Source organism: Podarcis cretensis (genome assembly GCF_951804945.1).
Source record: "Podarcis cretensis genome assembly, chromosome: 10".
Classification (NCBI taxonomy): Eukaryota; Metazoa; Chordata; class Lepidosauria; order Squamata; family Lacertidae; genus Podarcis; species Podarcis cretensis.
This window is the reverse complement of record NC_137179.1, coordinates 19,288,546-19,312,448: the sequence shown is the minus strand read 5'-3', so window position 1 is coordinate 19,312,448 and position 23,903 is coordinate 19,288,546. Positions and strand designations below refer to the sequence as shown.

The following is a 23,903-nucleotide window of genomic DNA, read 5'->3' as shown; positions in this document are numbered from 1 at the left end:
AGCAGACTAGTGGCTGCTGACCCATCTTCCTTGTTTCCATTGCCTCTTGTTCTTTCCTGTTCAGAAGGAAATGGTGGATTAGCAGTCAGCAGTGATGAGGAGAGGAGGAGCAGAGTTAAAGACCCTGAAATGGAAGGCTTACTTCTGGGTTACGGACTTTGGAAGGTGCAAGGAATAGCTGACTCAGTGCCATGCCTGAATAACCTTGTTAGTGATAGGAGGATGCAAAGTGCCAACATGGACCTAGAGAGAGAGTTGTATTCTGATTTACTAGTGGACACACAAGAGTGGTAGGAAAAATATTTTTTAGAAACAGCTCCTGTAAAAACCATTGGGGGCAAGGACTGACTAAGCATGATTCCTTCATGCTGCCCGGACATGTTGGTGACAGAGAGTGGTGCACAGGGATAAGGACCTCCTGGAGTTGGGGGGCAGTTTCATTCTACCCACTCCTTTATATAGTGAGGGTGGATGGGACATGGTAGCCAAGTATGCAACTTGAACAATTGCTTTGTGGTTCTCTGCTTGTGAATAAAAAAAAATATGAAATGTCCACTGGGGAAATGGGTTGCTATTACCTGAATGTTCTATGAAGTTTCAGAGGACTGTTTATTTGGATCTGGAGCTAAATGAAGTTGACCAAGTTATAAGTGAAGGTTCTTCTAATCTTGCAGCTAGATGGGAGAAAAGTTTGAAGGAAGTCTAGCTGCTGGCCTGGCAGTTGTATGAATGTTGTTTAATGTGCCTCCTTGATACTTAAAAAAGTTACATGCAGAAAGGAAAGGAAAGTTAAGCTTTGGAACAGACAACTAAGCATTTTTATTTGGATGAACTATCAATATAATTCGGACTATGATATAATGGGTTTAGTGCTACACATTGGGCATCTCTAAGACTGAATGCTGATTCCAATGTTGAATACCTGTCAAGTATAAATTGCCAAGAAAGGCTAGTTGTGGTTTGAATGATTCTTTTATTTTCTGTCCACATTTAGTGCCCTTATATTACAGAAATGCAAGTCACATGCTGGGCAGTGTTGCATTTCTGTTGAAACAATGTCAAAACAATTTAATGTGGGTGGAAAGGAATGAACAAAGCTAGCAGACAAGGCTTCATGCATCTGTTTCAACTTGCTAGGAAGGCAATATTGTTGAAGGGGATGTGACGAGCCCTGGAGGTTTGCTATCAAGGAAATGCAGTGTTTATCCATTTTCTTTATTATCCTTTGGGATTTCATTTATGATTTGTTCTAATTATCTGTTTATAACTGTGAAAAAATAAATGCTATATAAGCCGTGGCCCACTCTTAGTCAGTACACAGCAAAGCACATGTCATCTTAATATTGTGGGGCAATTAAATTGAAATTGATAAGTGGTAGAACATGGTTGAAGACTTCCACATGGTCATGCAGCTCATTTAAATGACCAGCCTGTATGCTGTAGGGGTTTTGCCCTGATCGGTAAGGAACTATGTATTGTTAAAAAGGTTGTGTACCATCCCCAATCCCTGCTGAGCAGTAGCAAGATTCCAGGGGTTCCAGGCGGCTACCCAGAGTTGTGTTTCCTTAAACAGTATATTATAATACATTGTCAGCTGCAGTGCAATTCACTCCTTTCCCAAATGACTTTGGAGCAAAGTTAGCATTTGACACACCCTGCAGAGAACAGGGAAAGCATCTTAAGTCAAAAATTCCATGTTTACATCCAAAGGTTAAAGGCTTCCAGTAAGAAACATATTTAACTGGCCTGGTTTTGCTGTCTAGTCATCAGTAGTTCATTTTTAAAAATGTGTGCAAATGTGTTTGCTTTCTCATTTAAGTAAGTCTTTGAGGAATACTTGAAAATGTTACATATACTGCTTGTTGAATCCTTGCAATCTGAGAGAATTTGCAGAAGACCCAAAATATGTGGCTTACCAGTCAAGTCAGTTGCCCTCTTCCAAAAGTGTAATTTGCTGTACCAGCACTTCTAATAGCATGTTTTCTTCTGCTTTTAGTGCAACAAAAGTGAGATTAATTCTTTTGTCATGCATATGTTTGTGAATTTTGGGAAAGGATGGTAGTAGACGAGTTTACAGTACAATCACATATTCCACACATTTAACTTACATGATTGAACACCGGCCAGTTAAAATTGCACAACTGGAATGTAATCAAGGTGGAGAGCTTAAAAGCTATTTTGGGGCCAGGTCCACTGTGTGGAAAAAGCTTTTAAAGGGCAAGGGCTGCTCTGTGTACAGGTTCTAGAAGTTCTGGGCATGTTCTCTCTCTTCCCTTCCCCCCTTAGCCACAAGGATGTTCCAAGGGTTTGGGTATACACAATTTTTGTGTATATGCGGAACCCTTGGAACCAAAACCCTGTGTAAGATGTGGTTATATTGTATTCTGTTTGCCATTACAAATCTGTTGCAAAAGTAACTTTTAAGAAGAGAATTGTGGTGGTGGTGAAATTCAGGCTTTTGAAAGTTCTGTACAGTATTTAAATTTCTCAGATTAGGTTACTAAGTGTTTCTAAATTTGTAGAACACAATTGCATGTGTTTTGCTTTTCAATCCAGGGTTTTCTTTACTCTTTTGGAATTCAGCATTGTTGAGATCACCAGTCATTTTGAATACCAGTGGCTGGAAACCACAGGTGCCGGGGGGGGGGGGGAGAGTGCTCTTGTGCTTGGGCCCTGCTTACAGGTTTCCTACAGGCACCTGGTTGGCCACTGTGAGAACAGGATGCTGGACTAGATGGGCCAATGGCCTGATCCAGCAGGTTCTTCGTATGTTTTTCAAGTAGCATTGTTACATTGTTGTGGATTACTGAGGCATTCCCTTTATGCTTTGTGTGCAAGCACATTTGCTTAAATTCTTGAATAGCAAGACTCTGAATTCTAAGATAACATTCAGTAATTCATGCTAAAAAAAGGACCTCGCAATCAAAACTGTCACAAGGGAAAAGAAAAGCAGCATTCAGTAGAAATACATATATATATATATATATATATATATATATATATATGAATTGCATAAATTAGTATATAAAGCCCAGGACCAGTTTACCCACGAGATTGCCTTACCCTACATGTGTCCACTTGTCCTCTTCAATCGGCAGAATTGGCATTACTACAGGTGCCATGTAGAACTCGTCCCACATTTGTCAGAACTTGGTCATTTAGTGTGGCACTGCTTACACTTTGGAACTCCCTACCTATTGAGATCAAGCACCTTCACTGTGCTATTTTCAGTGTTTACTAAAACCAAATTACCTCAACACCTGATTCACACAATAGCACAGCAGAGAGGGAGGGAGGGAGACAAATTATTTTTGCTGCTGAGTGATTCAGGGGGTCTGCAGGGTAGTGTAGCAGCAAAAGACACGTATTTTACAGTCGCGCTACCCTGCAAGACCCCCTGAATCACCAGGCCAGGCAGGTGGAGATGTTAGGTGTCAAAGGTGGTGCCTTGACATCTCCATCTGGTCGTAAGAGGCCAGTTTCAAGTTGCAAAATGTGACTAGCGCCCAGCTGATTTCAAACCCTGGTCATATCTTACCCTGACTGGGCCTGATAGGAGTTGGAATGCTACAGCATCTGGAGGGTCACCACAGTTCTCTGTTATTTCTTTTATCATCCTTCAGTAGTGAGTAATTTTAAAGTAAGGATTCCTTTATAGGGTTATGAGTAGTCATGCAGCATATTTTAAACCTTACAGAAACTAGAAATTAAAGTATTAAATGAGCAAGTTGTATTTTTAAACAAGGTTGGTCTGCAGTGGTCAAGTGTGCATATGTTTGTAGGCAAAGTCTGATAAGTTTGCCATAAATTCAAAAGTAAATTCTCCAGATGGTTTTTTAAGGAAGAAGATAATCAAACTGCATGAAGTTCTGTAAAAGCCATACTTTTCTAGGGAAGAAGTAGCTGTTACAAGTTTATCTGGTCACCTGAGGTGTCTTTCTCCTTACTGGTAAATTTTAGTATAGCACAAGTAGACACCACTGACTTTCTGCTGTGGAGATAAAGAATGGAAAACTGCAGTGATGTTACATCACGTGTTGGCTGAGGAGGGGTGTGTGTGCGGCTGGGCTTCTTCAGTCCTGTGTGTCTTGTAGCATCTAATCCTGCCCCAAGAGTCTGCATGTTTGTGGCCTTGCCTATATAATTAAGTTTGATTTGTTTTTGTTCCAGTTTTTCATATATGTTTTCTTGCCCCCATCTTTTAGGATCGGAAGCTGTCCAAATCGGAGAGGCAACGATTTAAGGAGGAGGCTGAAATGTTGAAAGGGCTTCAACATCCTAACATTGTTAGGTTCTATGATTCCTGGGAGTCTACTGTCAAGGGAAAGAAGTGTATTGTTCTGGTTACAGAGCTTATGACATCTGGCACATTGAAAACGTGAGTATAGGCTTGCCAGAGCCATACACTGATGATGTACATGGATATCAAAATTACCAAAAAAATAAATGAAAAGTTGTTTGGTTTTTTGGGCAAAAGCCTTGTAAAAGCCATTGGATATATATTGAACATTTCTGAGAAGGAGGTTCAGAATGATAGCTACTGTGTACTCTTTGGGCTTTAAATTATGAAACCTCTCAACCCATTGTCAGTGCAGTACTGTGATGGAAGAAATGTTAATAGGCTTTGAGGTCCTACTTTGGCAAGCCATATCATGTCTCCTGTACAGCAAATGCTTGAAATTCCAGGCAAAATAAGCAGCAAGGGAGTCCTCTAGTGGTCAGGGAAGCACTCTTTGCTCTTCTCTATATTTTGATTCAGAATAGAATTATGTATCAAATAAACTATGGGGAAGGACCATAAATATAGCATCTGCCTTGTATGCCGAAGGTCCCAAATTCAATTCCTGGCATCTCCAGGTAGGGCTGGGAGAGAACCCTGTCTGAATCCCTAGAGTGCTGCTGCCAGTCAGTGTAGATAATACTGACCTAGATGGACCTATGCTCTGACTTGGTATAAGGCAGCTTCCTATTTTCATAAGTTCATGTAATATAATTAAGAAATTCTTACTTAATTAAACTGTTTTTAAAATAAGAATTCCTTAATGGCAACTAGTTTTTGTGTGGAGGTACACTGTGAGGAAGAGTATCTGTCAAGTTTGAAATCCTCTTAAACGAATGGAATCAGTGAGTTACGGAAAAGGACTGTAGATAAGCTAGTCAATCAATCAATCAAATCCGTTTATTGTGAGGACCATGCCTGTGCACAAAAATCAACACTAAAATCAATAGTTAAAAATATTAAAATTCATTACATACTATGCCAACAATACCTTCTTCCCACAAGGTAGAAAAGGAGGGAAAACGAGCAGCGTAGTCAAAGTAGCTCAACTAGTATAAGCTAGTCAAAGTATCTCAACTTGAGTTCTTTCTGAGGTCTACTGATACCCCAAAATAGGATTAGTTAAAAAGCGGCAAAAGGGTCAGTTACCAGTTCTGCCAGATTCCTTTTCAGAAACTGTGGGTTTGGAGACCAGTTGCCATTTTCATGCCAGATTCTTGTATTTCAGCACTTTGATGAATCTCTTTATTTCCCAAATCAAAGATAACAGGATTAATTGAATTTACCTGGGTTGTAGTCGAAATTTGGCTGTCCATAATGGAATTAAGTTTAAATTGTGAGTGGTTTACTTCTGTCCAGGTGCAGAAGCCTGTAATTAGTCTCTGTTGGCAACTTCTGTAGGCTTTATTATAGGCTTGCATGTGCAGTGACTGAGCACATGTAACCACCATTACAAAATATCTTATTTGAGCAACAGCTGTATCTGCTAGCATCTTCTAAAGCCCGCTTCCCCCTTTTCCCAAGCGAGCAAACCGTCAATCTTAGAAGTTATGGCTTAAAATAAACTTTAGTTAAACAAGCCCTCCTTCATAAGCCTGATTTAAATTGGCTTAAATTGACTAGAGAATAAGAATATAATAAAAGCTCTGCTGGCTCAGACCACTGGCTGATCTAGTCTAGCATACTGTTCTCACAGTGGCCCAACCAGATGCCCATGGGAAGCCTGCAAGCAGGACCCAAATGCAATAGCATTCTGTTCTCCTGTCAGCTGTTACTACATTTCCTCTTTTGCATGCTTTCTTGATTTCCTTTTTCATCTCAGGATCTCCCTGAGCATTTAGATAAGGGAGGGTGATAGTACATACCCCATACTAAATTACTCATGGGGCCCAGTATCACCATCCACAATAATTTTGTGGACAAGCCTGCCTCTGATGGGATTTCTAGTTGGCTTGATTCAGTGTCCTCTTTGATGTACAGAGTGAAACCATCTCCAGTACAACCTTCCCTGTCCTTACTATAGTGTCTATATCTGGAGATAACAATTTCCCATTACCTCCCTCCATTCTACGAGATTCCCATTGTGCCCACTATATCAATGCTGTCTTTTAAGACCATGCACTCCAGTTTGTCCACCTTGGCTCAGAAGCTTCTAACATTAGCTTATAAAGATTTACATACAGTGTCCATCTTCAAGTGTCTTTGGCCTGGGGTGCTTTGGCCTCTCTGAATTGCTGACCTCTGCCCCTTCACCTAGTTCTACAGCTCCACAGTTTAAATTTTCATCATTTCCCCCCTCCCCCCAGCTTCATCTCAGGGGGCAGATTTGTTCCAATCAGCTCCTGTTAGCACTTCCCCTGTAATCAGTTCAAAAGCTGCTATGCCGTCTTTTCTCTTTCAGTGTCAGTGGTCTGCTTCCATTCTGGTTCAAGTGGAGTCCATACCTTTTGTACAGGCTTGGCTTGCTGCAAAATGTGCCCCGGTGCTTATCAAATCCAAACCCCTCTTCCCACAACCAGCATCTCATCCACACATGGATTGCTAGCCTGCACCACACTAGCTGGTCCTGTGTGTGGAACTGGTAGCATTTTGGAGAAAGCTACATTGAATGTCCTGGCTTTCAGCATCCTATCTAGCAACCTAAATTTTGTTTCCAGGACTTCGTGACTACATTTCCCCCATGCCACTGGTGCAAACATGCACCATAACCACTGACTTCTCTCTAGTACTAACCACCTGTCTAACTGTGGGCAGTGGGCAACACCTGCACCCTTTGCACCAGGTAGGCGGTTCACCATGCAATCTGTATACCTATCATAATGGCAACCATCTATGCCCCTAATTATTGAATCACCCACAACCAGGATCCATCCACCTCCTAGAAAAATATCCTTGGCACAAGAGGACACCAGCTCATCCAAGGAATGGGTTCCTTCTAATGTATTATTTTCCTCTACCTCAGAGCAATGACCTCCTTCCCTGAGACCCTCAACCTCTCTGACAGCTGGGGAGCTTTCATTCTGGGAGTGGACTGCATGTTAGATCTTCATGAGCCTAGAAGGCTGTTGCTGTGTTAGTCCTAGGAAATGATTTATTATTCTTGCAAGTTTTGATAAGGTAGTATTTATGTTACAGAAGTTCAGGACAAATGGGAAAGTAGATGATACTCAGCATTTCAGAGGTGGCTAGAAATGGAAATGCATTTAGTTATAGCGAGTACTTAAAAGATTTACAAGGACACTTGGAAGTGACTAAAACATTTGAATTAAAAGCCACATGTCACCCACATAAATTGAATTACAGATGCTATTTCACTTCCTCTGATAGATTTCAGTGACCTGTAAGCTCATTTTCGTTTGCTGCAACATATGATACTAGTTTACCTGCCAATCTGTTTTAACAGAATTAGCCAGTACTGGTATGCACTGCTTTCAAATTCAGAACAGTGCTTTGGTTCATTGTTGCTTTCCCTGGGTGAAATGGGGGAAGGAGCATAACTGCAGAATGTCAACTCATAATGAAAAGAAGTTTTTGTTGGAAAGTGAATGACAGCTATGATGTCACTGTAGCAACCACTTAGCTATTGAAACATTAAATGAAGGAGCTCAGCCAGGAAGCCTTGGTTACAGTGTAAACTTGCCTTTACTTGACTGATGGTAATTAAGCTAACAAATGAAAAGATTTTTATGTTCTCCTTGAGACCTTGATCCTGTCCAATGACAATATCTGCACTAATTTTAAGAATTTTAGAAACGTATTTTTAGTTGGCATATTCTGTATTGTGATTCTCTCCCTACTACCCTTTATCTAAATGTGAGTGAGGTGTCAGTGCTTCCAGAAGCATTTTGCTCCTCCTTGAAAATCTGGTGGGAAAAGTTATTTTTGTGTGCCTTGACAAGCCCATTGTCCTGTGAACAAACCTCATTATACCCCAGTTAGCTTCCAGGAAAATAATTTAATTTCTTAGTTCAGCCTTTAGCAATACCCCTTCCCCCCATAAACCTTTCCTCTATATTAACAGGCTTCCTCCTTTCCATGTAATGTTCAGTGTTCAAAGGTTGCTTCCCATGTCACCCCCCATGACAGGTGTTTGGGATTCTGTGACTAGCTTGGATGCCATTATTATATGATCTTACAATAGATGCTTATCGTGATTATTCAACAACAATTCAGTCCATGTTCTGATCTCTGCTTATCCACTTCATTGTAAGAGCATGTCTTGATAGAATAATTTGGACAGCTGCCAGTTCTGGATGATTGATACTAATCCCCATTGCTACAATTTCTGTAGTTCAAAAGGAGGGACTTTGAAATCACATTTCAAACATTAATCCTGGTGTGAAAACTGCCCTGTAAAAAGCATTTGAGAGATGGTTTCAGAGGGAAATTGGAGTTCAGCTTGGAATAAGAGTTGAGAAGAGGAGGATATTAGAAGGAAAGTATGAGTATGAAGGGCTCATGGGAGACTGGGAGAGGAAACTGCTGGTGTACATGTTCTGATTTGATTTCTTGGCTGAGATACCCTTTGAGTATTTTGCTGCTCGCATAATACCACTCAGGTTTTTGTGCCCATTGCACAAGATACATCTTAAGAGAGGCAGTTTGGCTCAGCTATAGTGTCTTTGCTTACATTCTTGGCTCTTAAAACGTACTTGTCTGTTGCCAATTCTCTTCTCTTAAAGGCTTTGGGCCCCAACTTTTCCTGCCAGGGATGCTGACTTTTCAAATATTATCCTAAGCTGGTATCACTTCTGACGTCTCTTGAAAATGGAGCTTTTGCAGGAAGTGTAACAGCTAGGTTATAAGCAAAATTAATTGATGTAAAGCTAATTGCTTAAAAAGACAAAATAACTATTACAGCATGTACAGAAAACTGAATGGATACTTAAAATTATTTTATGAAAAAGAGAAACTGCTTTGAGGTAGTGAATGTGCTTATTTTGCCTTCCTTTTGAAAAACATATAAAAATGAAACAGGGCGAAGGAAGATTTTTCCTATGTGCTTTTCAAGACTTCAGGCAACTGATTAGAAAGTGGAGTAATTAGGAGGAAAGGAAAGAAAGGGGAATAATGATCTTCTAGGACAGGCATGTCCAACCAGTCAGTTGCGATCTACTGGTCGACTGTGGGCTGTCCCTGGTCATTGTGGGATCGCAACCTGCCCCCCCCGCAAGCCCAACAACTCTGATGAAGCCTCCTCAAAAAGAGCTCAACAACTCTTGCCACTGCCTTCCAAAGAAAGCTGACAATGGATAGATCACTGCCAGTTTTTTTATACTGGGAGTAGATCGCAGTCACTTGGGAGTTGGGCATGCCTGTTCTAGCATACTGAGGGGATGAATTAAGAATGGCCAGCAGAGAAAGAAGAGTTGCCAAGGTCAGTAGAGAAAAAGCATGTGTGCACACATGGATCCAGTAAAACAGATCTTCTTGAAATCGCATTTGTTGTTTCAGAGGTTATTTACTCCCTGCTCCCCTCAAAATCAAGTAACAGATCATATCTGCCTTCATTGACTTTCAGAGCTACTATTGAGCAGCAACATAAATCTGAGGTGTCAATCCTTATGGAACCTCATAATTTGTACATGGGATCACCTCAAGAGTATTGTCAAATCATAGTCCACCTGTGTCACAGATGTGTTCTGTGATTTGATGGTAACTTTGTTGTCATGTTATGTAAAAATCATGAAGATACATGGGAATCTGTGCCTTGGGCATGTTTTTGTGGTGCTGGCAAGCACTGTCACTGTGATTTTTACTGTGCAACCTACTACTAAAAATGCTTTACTGGTGCAGGGGAACCTCATATAAAATCATGCACATTAAAAAAGATTTGTTTTAATTCTACTGAATCTCAACTTTTACCCAGAACCCAAAGAATATGAAAGAGAAGGAGTGTGTGCTTATGTGAGCATGTGCACATAAGGGAGTTAAGGAAAAGCACCAGAGGTGGGTTGCTCCTATACCACACACTCAAAATTTCAAATGTGCCCACAGGTTCAGAAAGATTGGTGGCCCCTGGATTCTAACTCATGAGCCAATCAGTTCAGTGTATTGATTTATATAAATGCTGCAGGTGTAGTTATTCTTTTTGTGAAGGAGCCCTGCTGTGCAGTTTCTATTACCTCTGAAAAGGAAGGCTGGTTTTCAGTACTCCCAATACTTCTCTTTGCCCTATGTTCTTTTTCTGGAGGTGTGGAGTTTGGCTCATACGAAGCCTGCTTTTGTTACGAACTGTTTGTTTGATGGTTTGTAGTTCACTTGTGGCATTCCAACAGCATGGACTTCTAGATGAAGCTTGAAGCTTATTTTTATTCCTGTGGCTCTTTCCCTAGGTACTTAAAAAGGTTTAAAGTGATGAAAATCAAAGTACTGCGAAGCTGGTGCCGGCAAATACTGAAGGGTTTGCAGTTCTTGCACACGCGTACTCCTCCCATTATCCACCGTGACTTGAAGTGTGACAACATATTTATTACTGGCCCCACAGGATCAGTCAAGATAGGAGACTTGGGTCTGGCAACCTTGAAGCGGGCTTCCTTTGCCAAGAGTGTGATAGGTAAGCATCTGGTTTGTTTTAGCAGTTCTTACTTGAAAATTTGCCTAATAGAATTTTCCAATTCTCACAAAGCAAAAAAAGGAAATGAAAAAAGCTTCATCCCTGAAAATTCTGGAGTTTTAGGTCTCATAAAATATGGGTCCCTGATATTAGTATTCTCTTAAAGAATCTTCTCAAGGTGTGTAGGCTCATTCACTTAGCAGAACACTTGATAAAACCAAAGTATTTCCATCCTTTGAAATAACTGTTCTGAACTGGGATTAAGGGGAAGCACAGAGTTTTGAATGAAAAATCTTTTTTAAAAAATACAAACCTCTGCCTTATACCTAAAATTTCTGGGCTGCTGCATTTAAGTACCCTACAATAGCTTTGTCAGCTGGTCTGAAACTATGACCAGATAATTGGTTTTAACAGCTCTGTTCTGCTATTTGTTTTGTGAAGGATGCAAGCTAACAAGGGAAAAGATGGTCCTTTTTAGTCTGCATCTGCTAGTGTGTGTTTTTAGAATGCAATCTACAGCTATTTCTGAAGTTCTGTTTTCAGAAGTTGTAATACCTGATTTTAACAATACAAATTCACATTTGCAAATATCTTGGCCTTTGTGACAATGAAACATTTCCTGCTTTCCAGCCAGTCTAGAAACAATTAATGTTAGTGGAAAGGGGAGAATATTCAGTGGGAAATGACCAACTTCCTTAACAGCAGTCTCTTTTCCATATGTTATGATCAACTTTCAATTGGAAAACTGCCATATTCTGACTTTTTTGAACAATTGAATTAGTATGCTCCCTTTCAGTTAAGGCTGGAACACCACTGAATCATGGGAAGATGGATAGGGAAGTAAAAAGTGATTGATTGGTAAATTTGCATACAATCTGGTTTGTTTGCAGGAAATAATTCTCTGCTTATTGGTAATTTCTGGCTCTTACATATCTCTGATTCATATAGTGCAGATTTCTGTGAAACGGAAGGGTGCATTGGTTTGATACATCAGGGATAATACACCTCCTACAAATTGATTTTAAAATTAGGATTTATTGAATCTCGCCCTCTGTGCCTATAACTCAATCTCTCTATATTTCTGAGTATTTTTGCCTGTAGGATGTCCCTCACTATTTCCTGTATCTGCAGTAGGCCTATAAAATGTACTGCAGGTGAAATGGTAAGTATGTAAAAAGGGCTCTGGTGAGTGGCCTTTGCAGAACATTTTTGAAAAATTAATTTTTAAGAAGCCTTTATTCATAAACACAGGGTTTTTCATTGCAAGGCTTTGTTTAAAGTGACACTAAACAGAAGTAAATGGAGTGTTACGGGTCAGAGACTAGCTGTGGACTCTTTCCAGTACTAATTTTTTACAGCAGAGGGCAGGCAGGGATGCTGAAACAAGCCTCATACCTCCTTTCTCACAAGGAGGAAAGGTAAGTGTGTCTAACAAGTATTTGGTTTGTAGTCTAGCTAGTCTCTTACTTTATTTTTCTCCGTTTATCTTCAACCTGGGATTCAATCATATACCATTATGAGTAAAATCTTCATATGTTCCCCCCGATTCTGTTCCATTATAATATATATAAATGGTGAACATAAAAACCTTTAACTGTTGGTTCCTCACTTCTTGCAAAGGCCTTGCAATGGAAGACCCATGGGATACGTTGATGAAACAGAGTGACTGAGGGTGTCCTCCCTCTTCTTTTTGCTTCCACTTCTTCTTTTCTCACAGGTCTACCCATCTACTCCCTTCTGCGGTGAGTAACGCCAGCAGCCTCTGCTCGCTTTGAGACATTTAGAGTCTGAATCGTTCTTTTAATTTAAGGTACCCCAGAGTTCATGGCACCCGAGATGTATGAGGAGAAATACGATGAATCCGTTGATGTATATGCTTTTGGGATGTGTATGCTTGAGATGGCTACGTCTGAATATCCTTATTCTGAGTGTCAAAATGCTGCACAGATCTACCGTCGAGTGACCAGCGTAAGTCTCCTATAACCATCTACAATTGTAGAGCTCCTACCACAGCTAACAAAAGATGTCTTCCTTCAGTGATAGAGGATGGGTAGCTTTGCAGGAGAGAAAAAGAAAAGAAAGCACACACTTGGGAAAATGTAGATGCTCTCTTTCCTAGCTCTACATGAAATGCAAGAGGTTGAATGCTACAAAAAGGAAGAGCCACAGCCCACACTTAAAGCTCAGGTAGAAATCAGTTCTTTAATCCTACTGTTCATTGGCATTCATTCAGGAAAAGTTGCGTAACCAGGTACTGTACCAAACTAAAATTGGATATTGGTTGAAATCTTTTGACCCTGTCAGTTTTTTCTTCATTACAAAACATTAACTTGAACATTAGCTCTTGATCTGAACAAATATGTTACAGAATGAAAGAATTATTATAGGCATGTGTTGCTTAACTAGGATTCTAAATACTTGTTTATACAAGCTGTAAGTAAAAGTTTAAAATACTTTTGCCCTACCATTCAAGGAAATATTATTTTCCGTTGGTTTCCAGTGGAAATATCCTTATTTCTTTTTCAAGTCTTAGCATGCTTGCACAAATATAACTAAAGCTACCACCTTCATATGAGGGATAAACAGACTGGGGTAAGCTTGAGGTTTGTGGGGGTGAAAAAAATAAGTGGTGGGAAGAAGCTCCCCTCCCAAAAACAATACCCAGGGAGAATTCAGTGGCTATAAAAAGCATTAGTAAAATCCAAGATTGTAATGTAGCTGAGATTGAGCCCAAGTGTTTCCACCAGGTCCATGAAGATGGGGGAGGGCAGCTGGGTACACTTTCTCTGGGCCCTGGAGGGCTAAGCTGACCAGGGGGGCAACCCAGGACCAGCATAAGCTCTGCATGGGGCTGGTTTCCACCCCATGTTCCCCCCCCCCCCCAATTGTTGGGAACCAAAATGGAGAAAACTACCCACCACATAGAAGCCTCACTGATGTGCATCTGCATAACTCATTTTTCTAGACTGGCACTCCTTAGAACAGTGACTCGAGCAGAAATACCCAGGAGATGGCCTCCTTCGAGTATGGCAAATTCATAGCCTTGCACATGAATAGGAAAGCTTTCCGAGTTCAGTAGCAAAGTGTGCCTCTCATATTCAGGGGGAAATAGTGTGTCTCCACAATTAAGAGACTTTGGTGAGAACTTAATGAAAATGGATGCCGGTTTCAGCCTGTGTTCAGTTCAGTTCAGTTCAATAAACAGTGCCTTTTGATAGTAACTCATAGTATTAAAAAATAATTTATCAAAGCACCAACCAGTGCCAGTTGAGATAATTCCTCTGGGAAGGGGCTTCCTCACTCAGTGCAGCAGCACCATCACAGGCAACAGATTTTTTTCCATTTCAGTCACAAAGGAGGTGGGAGTTAAGGCTAGTCAGCTGGTCTCACCTAGGCCTGGATGGGACATACGCTCCTTTGCAAACAGAGCCTTTGAATTATTCTGGCCTTTTCTTCCTTGTTGGTGACTTCACTGCAGCTGCCTCCCTGAGCCACCTATAGGATGTTGCATCCCCCACCCCGCAAACTCGTTCTCAAAAGTCCACCTTTTCTATGAAGCCTTTGGCACAACCACATTATCTGTGGAAGCTAAGCCTAAGTGCAAATGAATTGAATACATTTTTCTACTTCCTTCCTCTATTGTTTTGCTTGTGTAGGATTTTAAACTTTTTGGGCAGGGACCAGCTGTCTTTTTTCTCTGTAAAGCACCATTCACACTGATGACGCTGTGTGCAAGCCTACCTTTTAAAATAATAAACTGAATAGAATGCAGTGAACTTTATTATTAAAGTTTATGTTTGTATTTTTTCTTTTAGCTGATGTTCTGTAGTACTGAAATTTTAACTCTGAAATTTGGTGTCTCTTATGTTGGTGACTCCAGGCAGCAGTGAGCAGCATCTTGTTTTGATGGTGGGGTTGCCTAGGGGTTTGACTCCCCACCCCCTCCCCACCTTCATCCTAGAATGGAATTTCTCTTGTCACCCTCATCAGAGGGCAATGAAATGTGCACTAAAGTGGGATAAATTTGGACATACTGTGGGACCTTAGGGGGAAGGGTGGGTGATTAATAATAATAAGTGAGTGTGATTGTGCAGAGCAGAGGGAAAGCTTTGGTATACTGGGGCAAGTTAGAAAGAGGAAGATCAAGCCTTGTATGCAGGCCAAATTCGGTTCAGGGTGGCATACACATTGCAGATTTAGGCATACCGGTAACCCACAACATGAAGGGTCAAGTTAGAAAAGAGAATCAGAGACTATAATCCATTTCATTTCACTTTTGCCTTTTAAATTCATTCATAGGAAATAGTGTTTCTGTAACATTCCTGAAATAGAGAATGATTCTATTGGGTTTACAACTGAGCAGGGCAAAAAGCTATTAAAGTTCAGCAGAAACAGTTTAAGGGAAACCAACTTCATTATTCGCATGAGCTAAATAAAGAGAACCAAAAGCAAGACAAAACTACCAGTAATGCAGCTGCAGAAATCAGGATAGTTATTGTTTCCCCTTTACTTTGTCTTGCCTCTCTGCATGAGTTTGTATGTCAAACAGCAAAGATCTGAAGATCAGAAATCAGACTTGTAACTGTACAGGCAAAAGTAATTTATTTTAATCCTTTGTGAATACAGTGAGTAATACAACTTCCAAGCTACTTCAGAAGTATGCAGAGCTCCTAGGGCTAAAACGTTAGGTATGCTGGCCTCCTGTATTTCCATACAAATGTGTGTAAAAGATCCAGGTTTATTGCTAATCTCCCAGGGCTACACTAAATACTTAACCATGAATGGATACAAGTTGTTTTGGAGTTTGGTACTTGTTAAAGGACAAACTGTCCTTGAGTTTCCTGCATCTTTTTTAACCTTTCAAACCTCTGCACGGAAGCTGTTTTTCAACGTCATGCTAAACCATAGTTTAGCATGAAGTGAATGAGCCTAGGTGAGCCTCAGGCTTGCATTCTCCTCTTCTCTCACTCAGCTGGGCAGAGGTTTGAAAGCTTTGGCTGTACTAGTTTGTTCCATCCAATCTGGTAAACATTAATGTTCATTGAAACAAGTTGGCTTGTTTCAAACATCATAGTTCTCATTAAGCAGTTTGTTGATCTGGATGAAGTGACAAATAATGAAAAAGTGGAAGCATCTGTCTGCTCTCAGCTGTGTGGAGGAGGAGAGAGATCATGTATGTGTGAGACTAAGGCTCACCTAAGCTTGTTCATGTCACTGAAGCTACAGTATAGTGTAGGAGTGTGGAATTTATGCCACTCCAAAGTAGCTGGACTGTCAACTCGCATCAGCCCAAGCTATTGTGGTTAATGGTAAAGGATGATGGGTGTTGTAGTCTAGCAATATCTGGAGTGCCACAGGCTCCCCATGCCTGGTTCAGCACAATGTCCAAACTTGGCCTGAGTACGTTATATGGGACTAGCATTTTTGTTTCATAGCTCTTCTGGTGATGCAGGTTTTTCTGTATTTCCTATAGGATTGTTTTGTACAATTCAGCATTAATTGGTTCAGTGACTTAGATATTGCCCAGAATTTCCATATAAGAGTGCTGCTTTCCACAATGTGTGGAAAATAAGGTAGATTCAGATAATTGGAGTGATTTCAGTGATTCCAAGGTTTAGTTAATTGTATGATGTTATCTTCAATTGTTCACATAGGCAATAGGTTTTATTTATGGACAACTTAATATATACCGTATTTTTCGCTTCATTGGACGCACTTTTTCCCTCCTAAAAAGGAAGGGAAAATGTCTGTGCGTCTTATGGAGCGAATGTGTGGTCCCTGGAGCCAAATCGCTGTTGCCCTGCACTGCTGGGGTGCTCTTTGGGGGTGGGGGGAGGAGCCACGTGGCTCTGCCGGCAGCCTCTGCTTTCCCCTGAAGCCCCGACAAGGTTTGCAAGCAGAGGGAAGGCTGTGTGTTCCTGGGATGGGGGGGAGGAGCCACACTGCTCTGCCGGCAGCCTCTGCTTTCCCCTGAAGCCCCGACAAGGTTTGCAAGCAGAGGGAAGGCTGTGTGTTCCTGGGATGCTCGTGGGGGTGGGGGTGGGGAGAAGCAAATTGCTGTCTCTCTGTGCCTCCTAATTCAACTGCAAAGGGTTGCCTAACTGGATTCTGAGCTCCATTTGAAGTTTAAAAATATTAAGTTTGGGGATTTCTTCAAGTAGCAGTTTTGCAGAAATAGTCATAAATACATGCAAAGCATCTCCACAAACCAGTAATAGTGAGCTCAGCTACAACTGAGCAGGCATCTGGCTCAGGAACAGTTTAAACTGCACAACTATAACCAGACATCCTGTGTGTTTGTGTGTGGACCATGTTCCTAGCAGCTAATCTTTATTGCTGAAAAGAGGCACTGATATTCCACTCCAAATCTATAATTCATTATACAAATTCTTACAAGTACAGTCCACCTATACCAAACCAAAAACATTGTGTTCTCTTGTTATTGAATGGAAGCTATTTATCTGCCCTCTTTTCCTCCTCTGTTCTTTGCTGAGTCACCCCATTTTGAATCTTCCTTTCAATACAACCATGCCTGTTTTGAGAAAACTTCAGAGATTTAGGAACTGGAGTGCAATCATTTTATCTCTTTGCTGTTCCTCCATACTCCAAGCACTTCTCATTTGCACAGCCCTGGTTTCTCTCCCTGACTATTAATATTCTTGATTAATAACAGTAAAATGTTCAAATTTTAGTTTTTGTGACTGCTGCCAATACTGACTTCCCAGTGATAATGAAAACAGCTACATTATAATGGAATGTCTGTCCTTTTTCCATTCTCTTCAATATATACCGTGGCTCGCTTTAAAGCAGCAAAGTGGACAGGAGCCACCCACTTTGCTGTTTTAAATAGTTTAGTACAACATTTGAGTCAGATATTTTTTTTCTTGTTTTCCTGATCTAAAAACTTGGTGCGTCTTTTGGTCAGGTGCGAAAAATATGGTACATAGAACCATAGAATCATATCTTAAAATAACACATCTGTCTTAAAATGTTAGGCTTTATGTTTAAGTTCTAGGATTCATTCATTAAGAACCTCGTTATTTGAGATTTTCATCCCAATATTATGGATGTTTGCTCAGGAGGAAATCCCATTAAGTTCAGGAAGACTCCAGTAACCACCTCACAGAACTAGTCCAGGAGGATACTGCTATCGGTGGTATCAAAAAATTTCAACAGATTGAAAAGTAGGAGCCAGAGATGCATTCTCCTTGCCTTGTTCTTGGTACAGGTCATCAGGGCAACAGAGGCTGATTTAGTCACCAAACCAAGCCTGATTCCAGATAGAACTGGATCCAGATAGTTTGTATTCAAGGACTGCTTCTCCCCATATGAACCGACTCAAACCATGCTAACATCATCTGAAGCCCTTCTTTGTGTGCTTCTTCCATGAGAGGTCTGGAGGGTGGCAACACGAGGACAGGCCTTTTCTACGGTGGCTCCCTGTTTGTGGAATGCTGTCCCCAGGAGGCTCATCTCGTGCCTTCTTTACTTACTTTTAGGTGCCAGATGAAAACGTTGCTCTGTAACCAGACCATTGGCTGATTAAGCAATCTATGGCCTTTTAAATGTTCTTGTGGAAGGGGGCATTAATGGGTTTGTTTTCTTTTTCTCGCTATGTATTTTGTGTAATCATTTTGTGTTTTTTGCTGTAAAGTGCCCTATGATCTATGAAGGGTGGTATACAAATTAAAACAAAATGAACCAAATGAACAAATCATATGAATGAACAAACCAAATGAACAAACGAACAAAAAACCCAAATGAACCAAAACCAAATGAACAAACAAAATATCCTGCAGCTCCTTTGCCACCACCTTGCCCAAGAAGCGAGTATTGGTGAACAGGTGGTACTTATTGTAAACCTCTTCAAGAGTGAATGTGCCACTGCTTTTTTAAGACCAGCAAGCCCCACTTCATTGCACAGTGGCATGTTCTCCACACCCTGGACTGACCTGATCAGCCCCCCCCCCCAACCTGGCTTTCATCAGCCAGAATGGGTAGCGTTCAAGAGAGCTTGTTCCATCATTGCAAGAGTCATGCCCACCTTCGCAGTTCACTGTGAAGAGCCAAAGGGGTTTTTTAAAAAATGAAACTCTGCAGAGGTCTATGGCAGTTTTAAACTATTTAAAGGTGGCCGAAACATGTTGAGTGTGTTTTGCTCCTGATGGTTCTTGAATCTGTACTATATAAAGAGACCATCTTATCTATTATGCTATTGCACTTTGTTATTATAGTACTGAATTTTGCTACTGACCAATGTCCTCATTGAACTTAGGGCCAAGATAGTGATATTTAAATGTGTGAATGCATTTAACTTGCTGACTTCTCTCCCCCTCCCATTTGTTGTTTAGTCATTTAGTCGTGTCCGACTCTTCATGACCCCATGGACAAGAGCACGCCAGGCACTTCTGTCTTCCATTGCCTCCCGCAGTTTAGTCAAACTCATGCTGGTAGCTTCGAGAACACTATCCAACCATCTCGTCCTCTGTCATCCCCTTCTCCTTGTGCCCTCAATCTTTCCCAACATCAGGGTCTTTTCCAGGGAGTCTTCTCTTCTCATGAGGTGGCCAAAGTATTGGAGCTTCAGCTTCAGGATCTGTCCTTCCAGTGAGCACTCAGGGCTGATTTCCTTCCTTCACAGAGAGAGGCTTAGAAATGCAGCCTCTTGGATTAATCGTGTTGCTCTGAGTAAATCTCCCCTCCCCTTCTCTCCCACTTCCTCATTCCTCATCCCTTCTATGGGTGGCGCTGAGGGCCCTTTGCTTCTGAGCACTTTGCTCTCCTACTTTTAAGACTTGTTGGGTTCTGGAAGAAGGGGGATCTGGAATGCTTTCTAGTGATAACATGTCAGCCAGCTGTTCCGGCTCTTCCTCTTCCTCCCTCTTCCATTATTTCCCAACTTCTCCCTTCATCTCCCTCAAACCCCTGTTGTAATTCTGAACTGTCTTCTTCTCTGGAAGGGTCAGGCTGGAGAGGCAGTCTCCACCATTCCTCCTCTGCCCAGTCAGTGACACCACCAGAGCAATTGTCCCCTTCACCATTTCCTTGTGGTCTTGAGTTGTGCAAGTACAGAAGTAGCCGCTGTAATGCCCTCTAGAGCTGTTTGGAGTTGTAGTCCACAACACCCGGAGAACACAAGGTTGACTATCCTTGTCCTAGCTTATGCTGCCTGCTCAAAGTACAAAGCTTCCAGTTAGGAGGTTCTGGGTATGCTGCACAGCTTTAGGATGGAATATAATCTGTTCTTTATGACAATGGTTGTTGTTGTTTAGTCGTTTAGTCATGTCCGACTCTTCGTGACCCCATGGGCCAGAGCACGCCAGGCACTCCTGTCTTCCACTGCCTCCCGCAGTTTGGTCAGACTCATTGTAGCTTCGAGAACACTGTCCAACCATCTCGTCCTCTGTTGTCCCCTTCTCCTTGTGCCCTCAATCTTTCCCAACATCAGGGTCTTTTCCAGGGAGTCTTCTCTTCTCATGAGGTGGCCAAAGTATTGGAGCCTCAGCTTCAGGATCTGTCCTTCCAGTGAGCACTCAGGGCTGATTTCCTTCAGAATGGAGAGGTTTGATCTTCTTGCAGTCCATGGGACTCTCAAGAGTCTCCTCCAGCACCATAATTCAAAAGCATCAATTCTTCAGCGATCAGCCTTCTTTATGGTCCAGCTCACCCCCTCCCATAAGATGCCATTAATGCCAATACCTGCTTCATCAGTACTGCAATGTTTGTGGGGAACAATTAAATCTCTCCTCCCCATACTCTGCAGTTGTGATCTCCCTGTGCCTTTAAAAACCTTTTTAAAAAGTTTGACTGTCATCATGAATTTAATGTTTTGTCTAGCTTGACTGTTGGCCATTTTTTTGTACATGTTTGCCCATATAATGCCACTAATTGTCTAGGAATGAAACTGGGCTGAATATATTTAGTCTGGTCTTTTAGAATGATCAGTTCCCACATGCGTTTTCCCCACTTAATGCAAACAGCTATCACAGATGAAACATTATAGATGGAGCTTCTGTATGACTGTACTTTCTACAGAGGAAGTTCACACATTTAACTGCAAGTCAACTGACAAGTCATCACAGGACTAGTTCATTTGCATTTTTAAAGTTTCTACCCCCTACGTTCAGTTCTAGCAATCAAAATAAGCTGTGAATCTGTCTCTTTAGTGGGGATTTATAAGGTAACATAGTGCATTTCATTCATCCAAGCAACACTTTAATGAAAGTATCTGCTGTAAAGTGTTGAAATAGGTATGGACTGTGGAGTCAAAGATGTGTAGGAGATCCTAAAATGGAACTATATTTGAGACTTGCCTGTCTCTACACTGCAGTGAAGGTAACCTCCCTCTGAACAAAATTACTGTAACCAATTCATAAACTGATTTGTGAATCCTCAAGGATCTGATGATGATTACTTGTTTGATTACTTGGATTTACTAGGCTAGGATATAATAACCCAAACACATCAGGAAAGTAATTTCAGATTCACTCCCGGGCCAGATCCACATTGCAGCCCTTTGCCTTTCTGAGGCAGCAGTGTGCCAGGATTAGTGCATTAGAAAGTGGGAGGATCTACATGGCATTTGAAAGGTTGTCACCCCCACCCACCCTGGGGCCATGCAAGTGCCTGTGTGCATTTGGGTAGATGGCCATGCACAGACAGTGCACTATTTGTCTCGTCATGAGCAGTACAGGATCTGCATCCTGCTCTAGCCCCAGTGGTCCCTGAAGGGAACCCCAACCAAGGTTCACAATGTGAACTCAGAGTATAATTCCCAGAATGGAACTGAAATGTCGAGAGAGAGAGGGAAGATGGGGGGTAGAGGCAGAGGCAGAGCCAGCTATCAGAGGAATTCAGTGCCTCCTTCATAAGCACTGTTCTACGTCATCACTGATCTTCCTTCCACCTTCCACTGTGTATTACACTGCCAGTTGACCCCACTCACTACTTCATCCTTCACTGTTTGTCTCCTCTCATGCTTATGCCTAATTCCCCCTTTCACATACTGCCTCCAGCAGAGCAACAAGTTCAGCCCACCCTCTGGATATGTTTAAGGAAGTACAATGACTAGCAGTGTTAATAAGTGAGAACTACATTGGATTTATGAAGATGCACATTGTGAAGTAACTCCACACCCCCCCCCCCAATCATAATATGACCATTCACTTGATAGGAATAAACTGGAGAACAAAACTTCCCAGACGTACACTGGAAAGTCAAAAATGGGGATGAAGGTGGGGAAAGGAGAGTCAAACTGGTTGTGCAGGATAAAAGCTGTTATGATGAAGACAGTACTGCAGTGCTGGTTCACAAAATGTGGACTATGGTGGTAAAATTCAGTATCTCTAAGGCATGGAAAGTATTCTGAGAAATCCTGAAATACTGTATTTTTCGCTCCATAAGATGCACTTTTTCCCTCCTAAAAAGTAAGGGGAAATGTGTGTGCGTCTTATGAAGCGAATGCAGGAGGGAGGCAGGCAGGAAAAGCCCCCGAAAGCCGCACACAAGCTCAGCGCAGCTCTTGTGGGCTTTTCCCCAGGAGGGAGGAGGGATTGACGCGGCCAGTCAGTCCCTTCTCCCTCCTCTTAGAAAAGCCCGCAGGAGCCACACGCTCCTTAAAGGGTGCGCAGCTCCTGTGGGCTTTTGTGGGAGGTGGGGGAATTGTCATAGCCGCGCGCAGCCTCTCTTGGTCGGAGAGGCTGCGCACGGCTAAAGAAGCCAAGACAGCGAGCGGGATCCATCCCGCTCGCTGTCTTGGCTTCTTTGCTCTTTGAGGCTGGGGGGGGGACCCGGGCTTCCCCCGGCAGCCCCAAGAAGCTCTGGGAGAAGCGGACAGGCTGCGCGCAGCCTATCCGTCGCTCTTTGGGGCTGGGGGTGGGGAAATAATATTTTTTCTTGATTTCCCCCTCTAAAAACTAGGTGCGCCTTATGGTCAGGTGCGCCTTATGGAGCAAAAAATACGGTAAAATGTGTTCATACCACTAAGTAGGGGTGAGTATTATGTGCATTACTAGGGCATAGCAAGCTGTAATACCGGTAAGAAAAAAAACCATAATTTGGATTGGATATTGGTATTTAAAATTGAAGTTTAGCTGGGCAAGCTGTAGAGTCAGGAATGAAGTGGTTAAGCATGGATTGGGTAACATAACAGAAATTTGCATTTCATAAGATGCATGGAGTAAATTAAATTACCTTGCATAGTATTGCCTCAGGGTTGGGAGGAAGGGGTTAACTTTGTTTTCCATTAGGATCATGAGTTCTTTTAACATTTCCTTTAATGGTTTGTAGCAGCCTACATCTAGCTCAAACCAGTACTGAAATAGCTTAGTAAAAAAGTAATGGAGATTTTTCAAAGTACCTTGCAGCTTGACTCTAGAGTTCATGGGCCAACATAATTAATGGCAAAGTCTAAAAGAAGATTAAAGCAATTAGAGTAAAATTCCTTTCAGACTCTATTGTTAATCCCCTTGTTTGGGGGAAATCCTAAATACCATTATCAGCTATCATAACTTTCTTAGCACTTCCATGTAGGAAACTGCATGTAAATTGTGCACAAATAGTTGTGTGTGATCTCACGGGAGGGCAGTAGCCACGGGTTGTGGCTTCCTGATGTGGATACACAGTGACACAGATGCATATTCAATTAACTACATGTGATCTGAATGTGATCTTGCATGAGTTTCTTGTATATCTAAAATTGGAAAAAGTTTCCAATCTTCTTACAATCCCTCCCCTCCCTTAGCAGTCCTGCTGGCACGGCCACTCTTCTATCTTTTCTATGAAACCTGCCACTGCTATGCACCAACATGGTATCTAGCAAATTGGTGTCTTTTCAGTAGAAAGACTTGGATTGTTTTGTGGATGTTGTCATCTGAATACCAGTTAAAATGGGCATGTGATGAGTCAGTGTGGAAAAGCAATGTCATGTTTTGTCTTGCCCAGTAGCTTGGGAAGAACAAGGGGCTAAGAGTGTATTAAAGGTGCTCTCCAGCTTTGGCAGAGGTAGCTGATGTTCTCAGTTATATTCAGCATTCAAAATTAGCTGGGCCTTTTGCGACTGGATGGAGA

At 41.7% G+C, this 23,903-nt stretch overlaps 1 protein-coding gene across 1 annotated transcript in view; it reads left to right on the top strand.

Annotated features, from left to right (window-relative positions):
* The window catches only part of WNK1 (WNK lysine deficient protein kinase 1), a 109,103-nt gene that overhangs the window by 28,302 nt on the left and 56,898 nt on the right, over positions 1–23,903 (top strand). Inside the window, 3 exon segments of the mRNA XM_079992080.1 lie at positions 4,206–4,378; positions 10,615–10,835; positions 12,646–12,803. Of these exon segments, the coding sequence (XP_079848206.1) occupies positions 4,206–4,378; positions 10,615–10,835; positions 12,646–12,803 (552 nt within the window).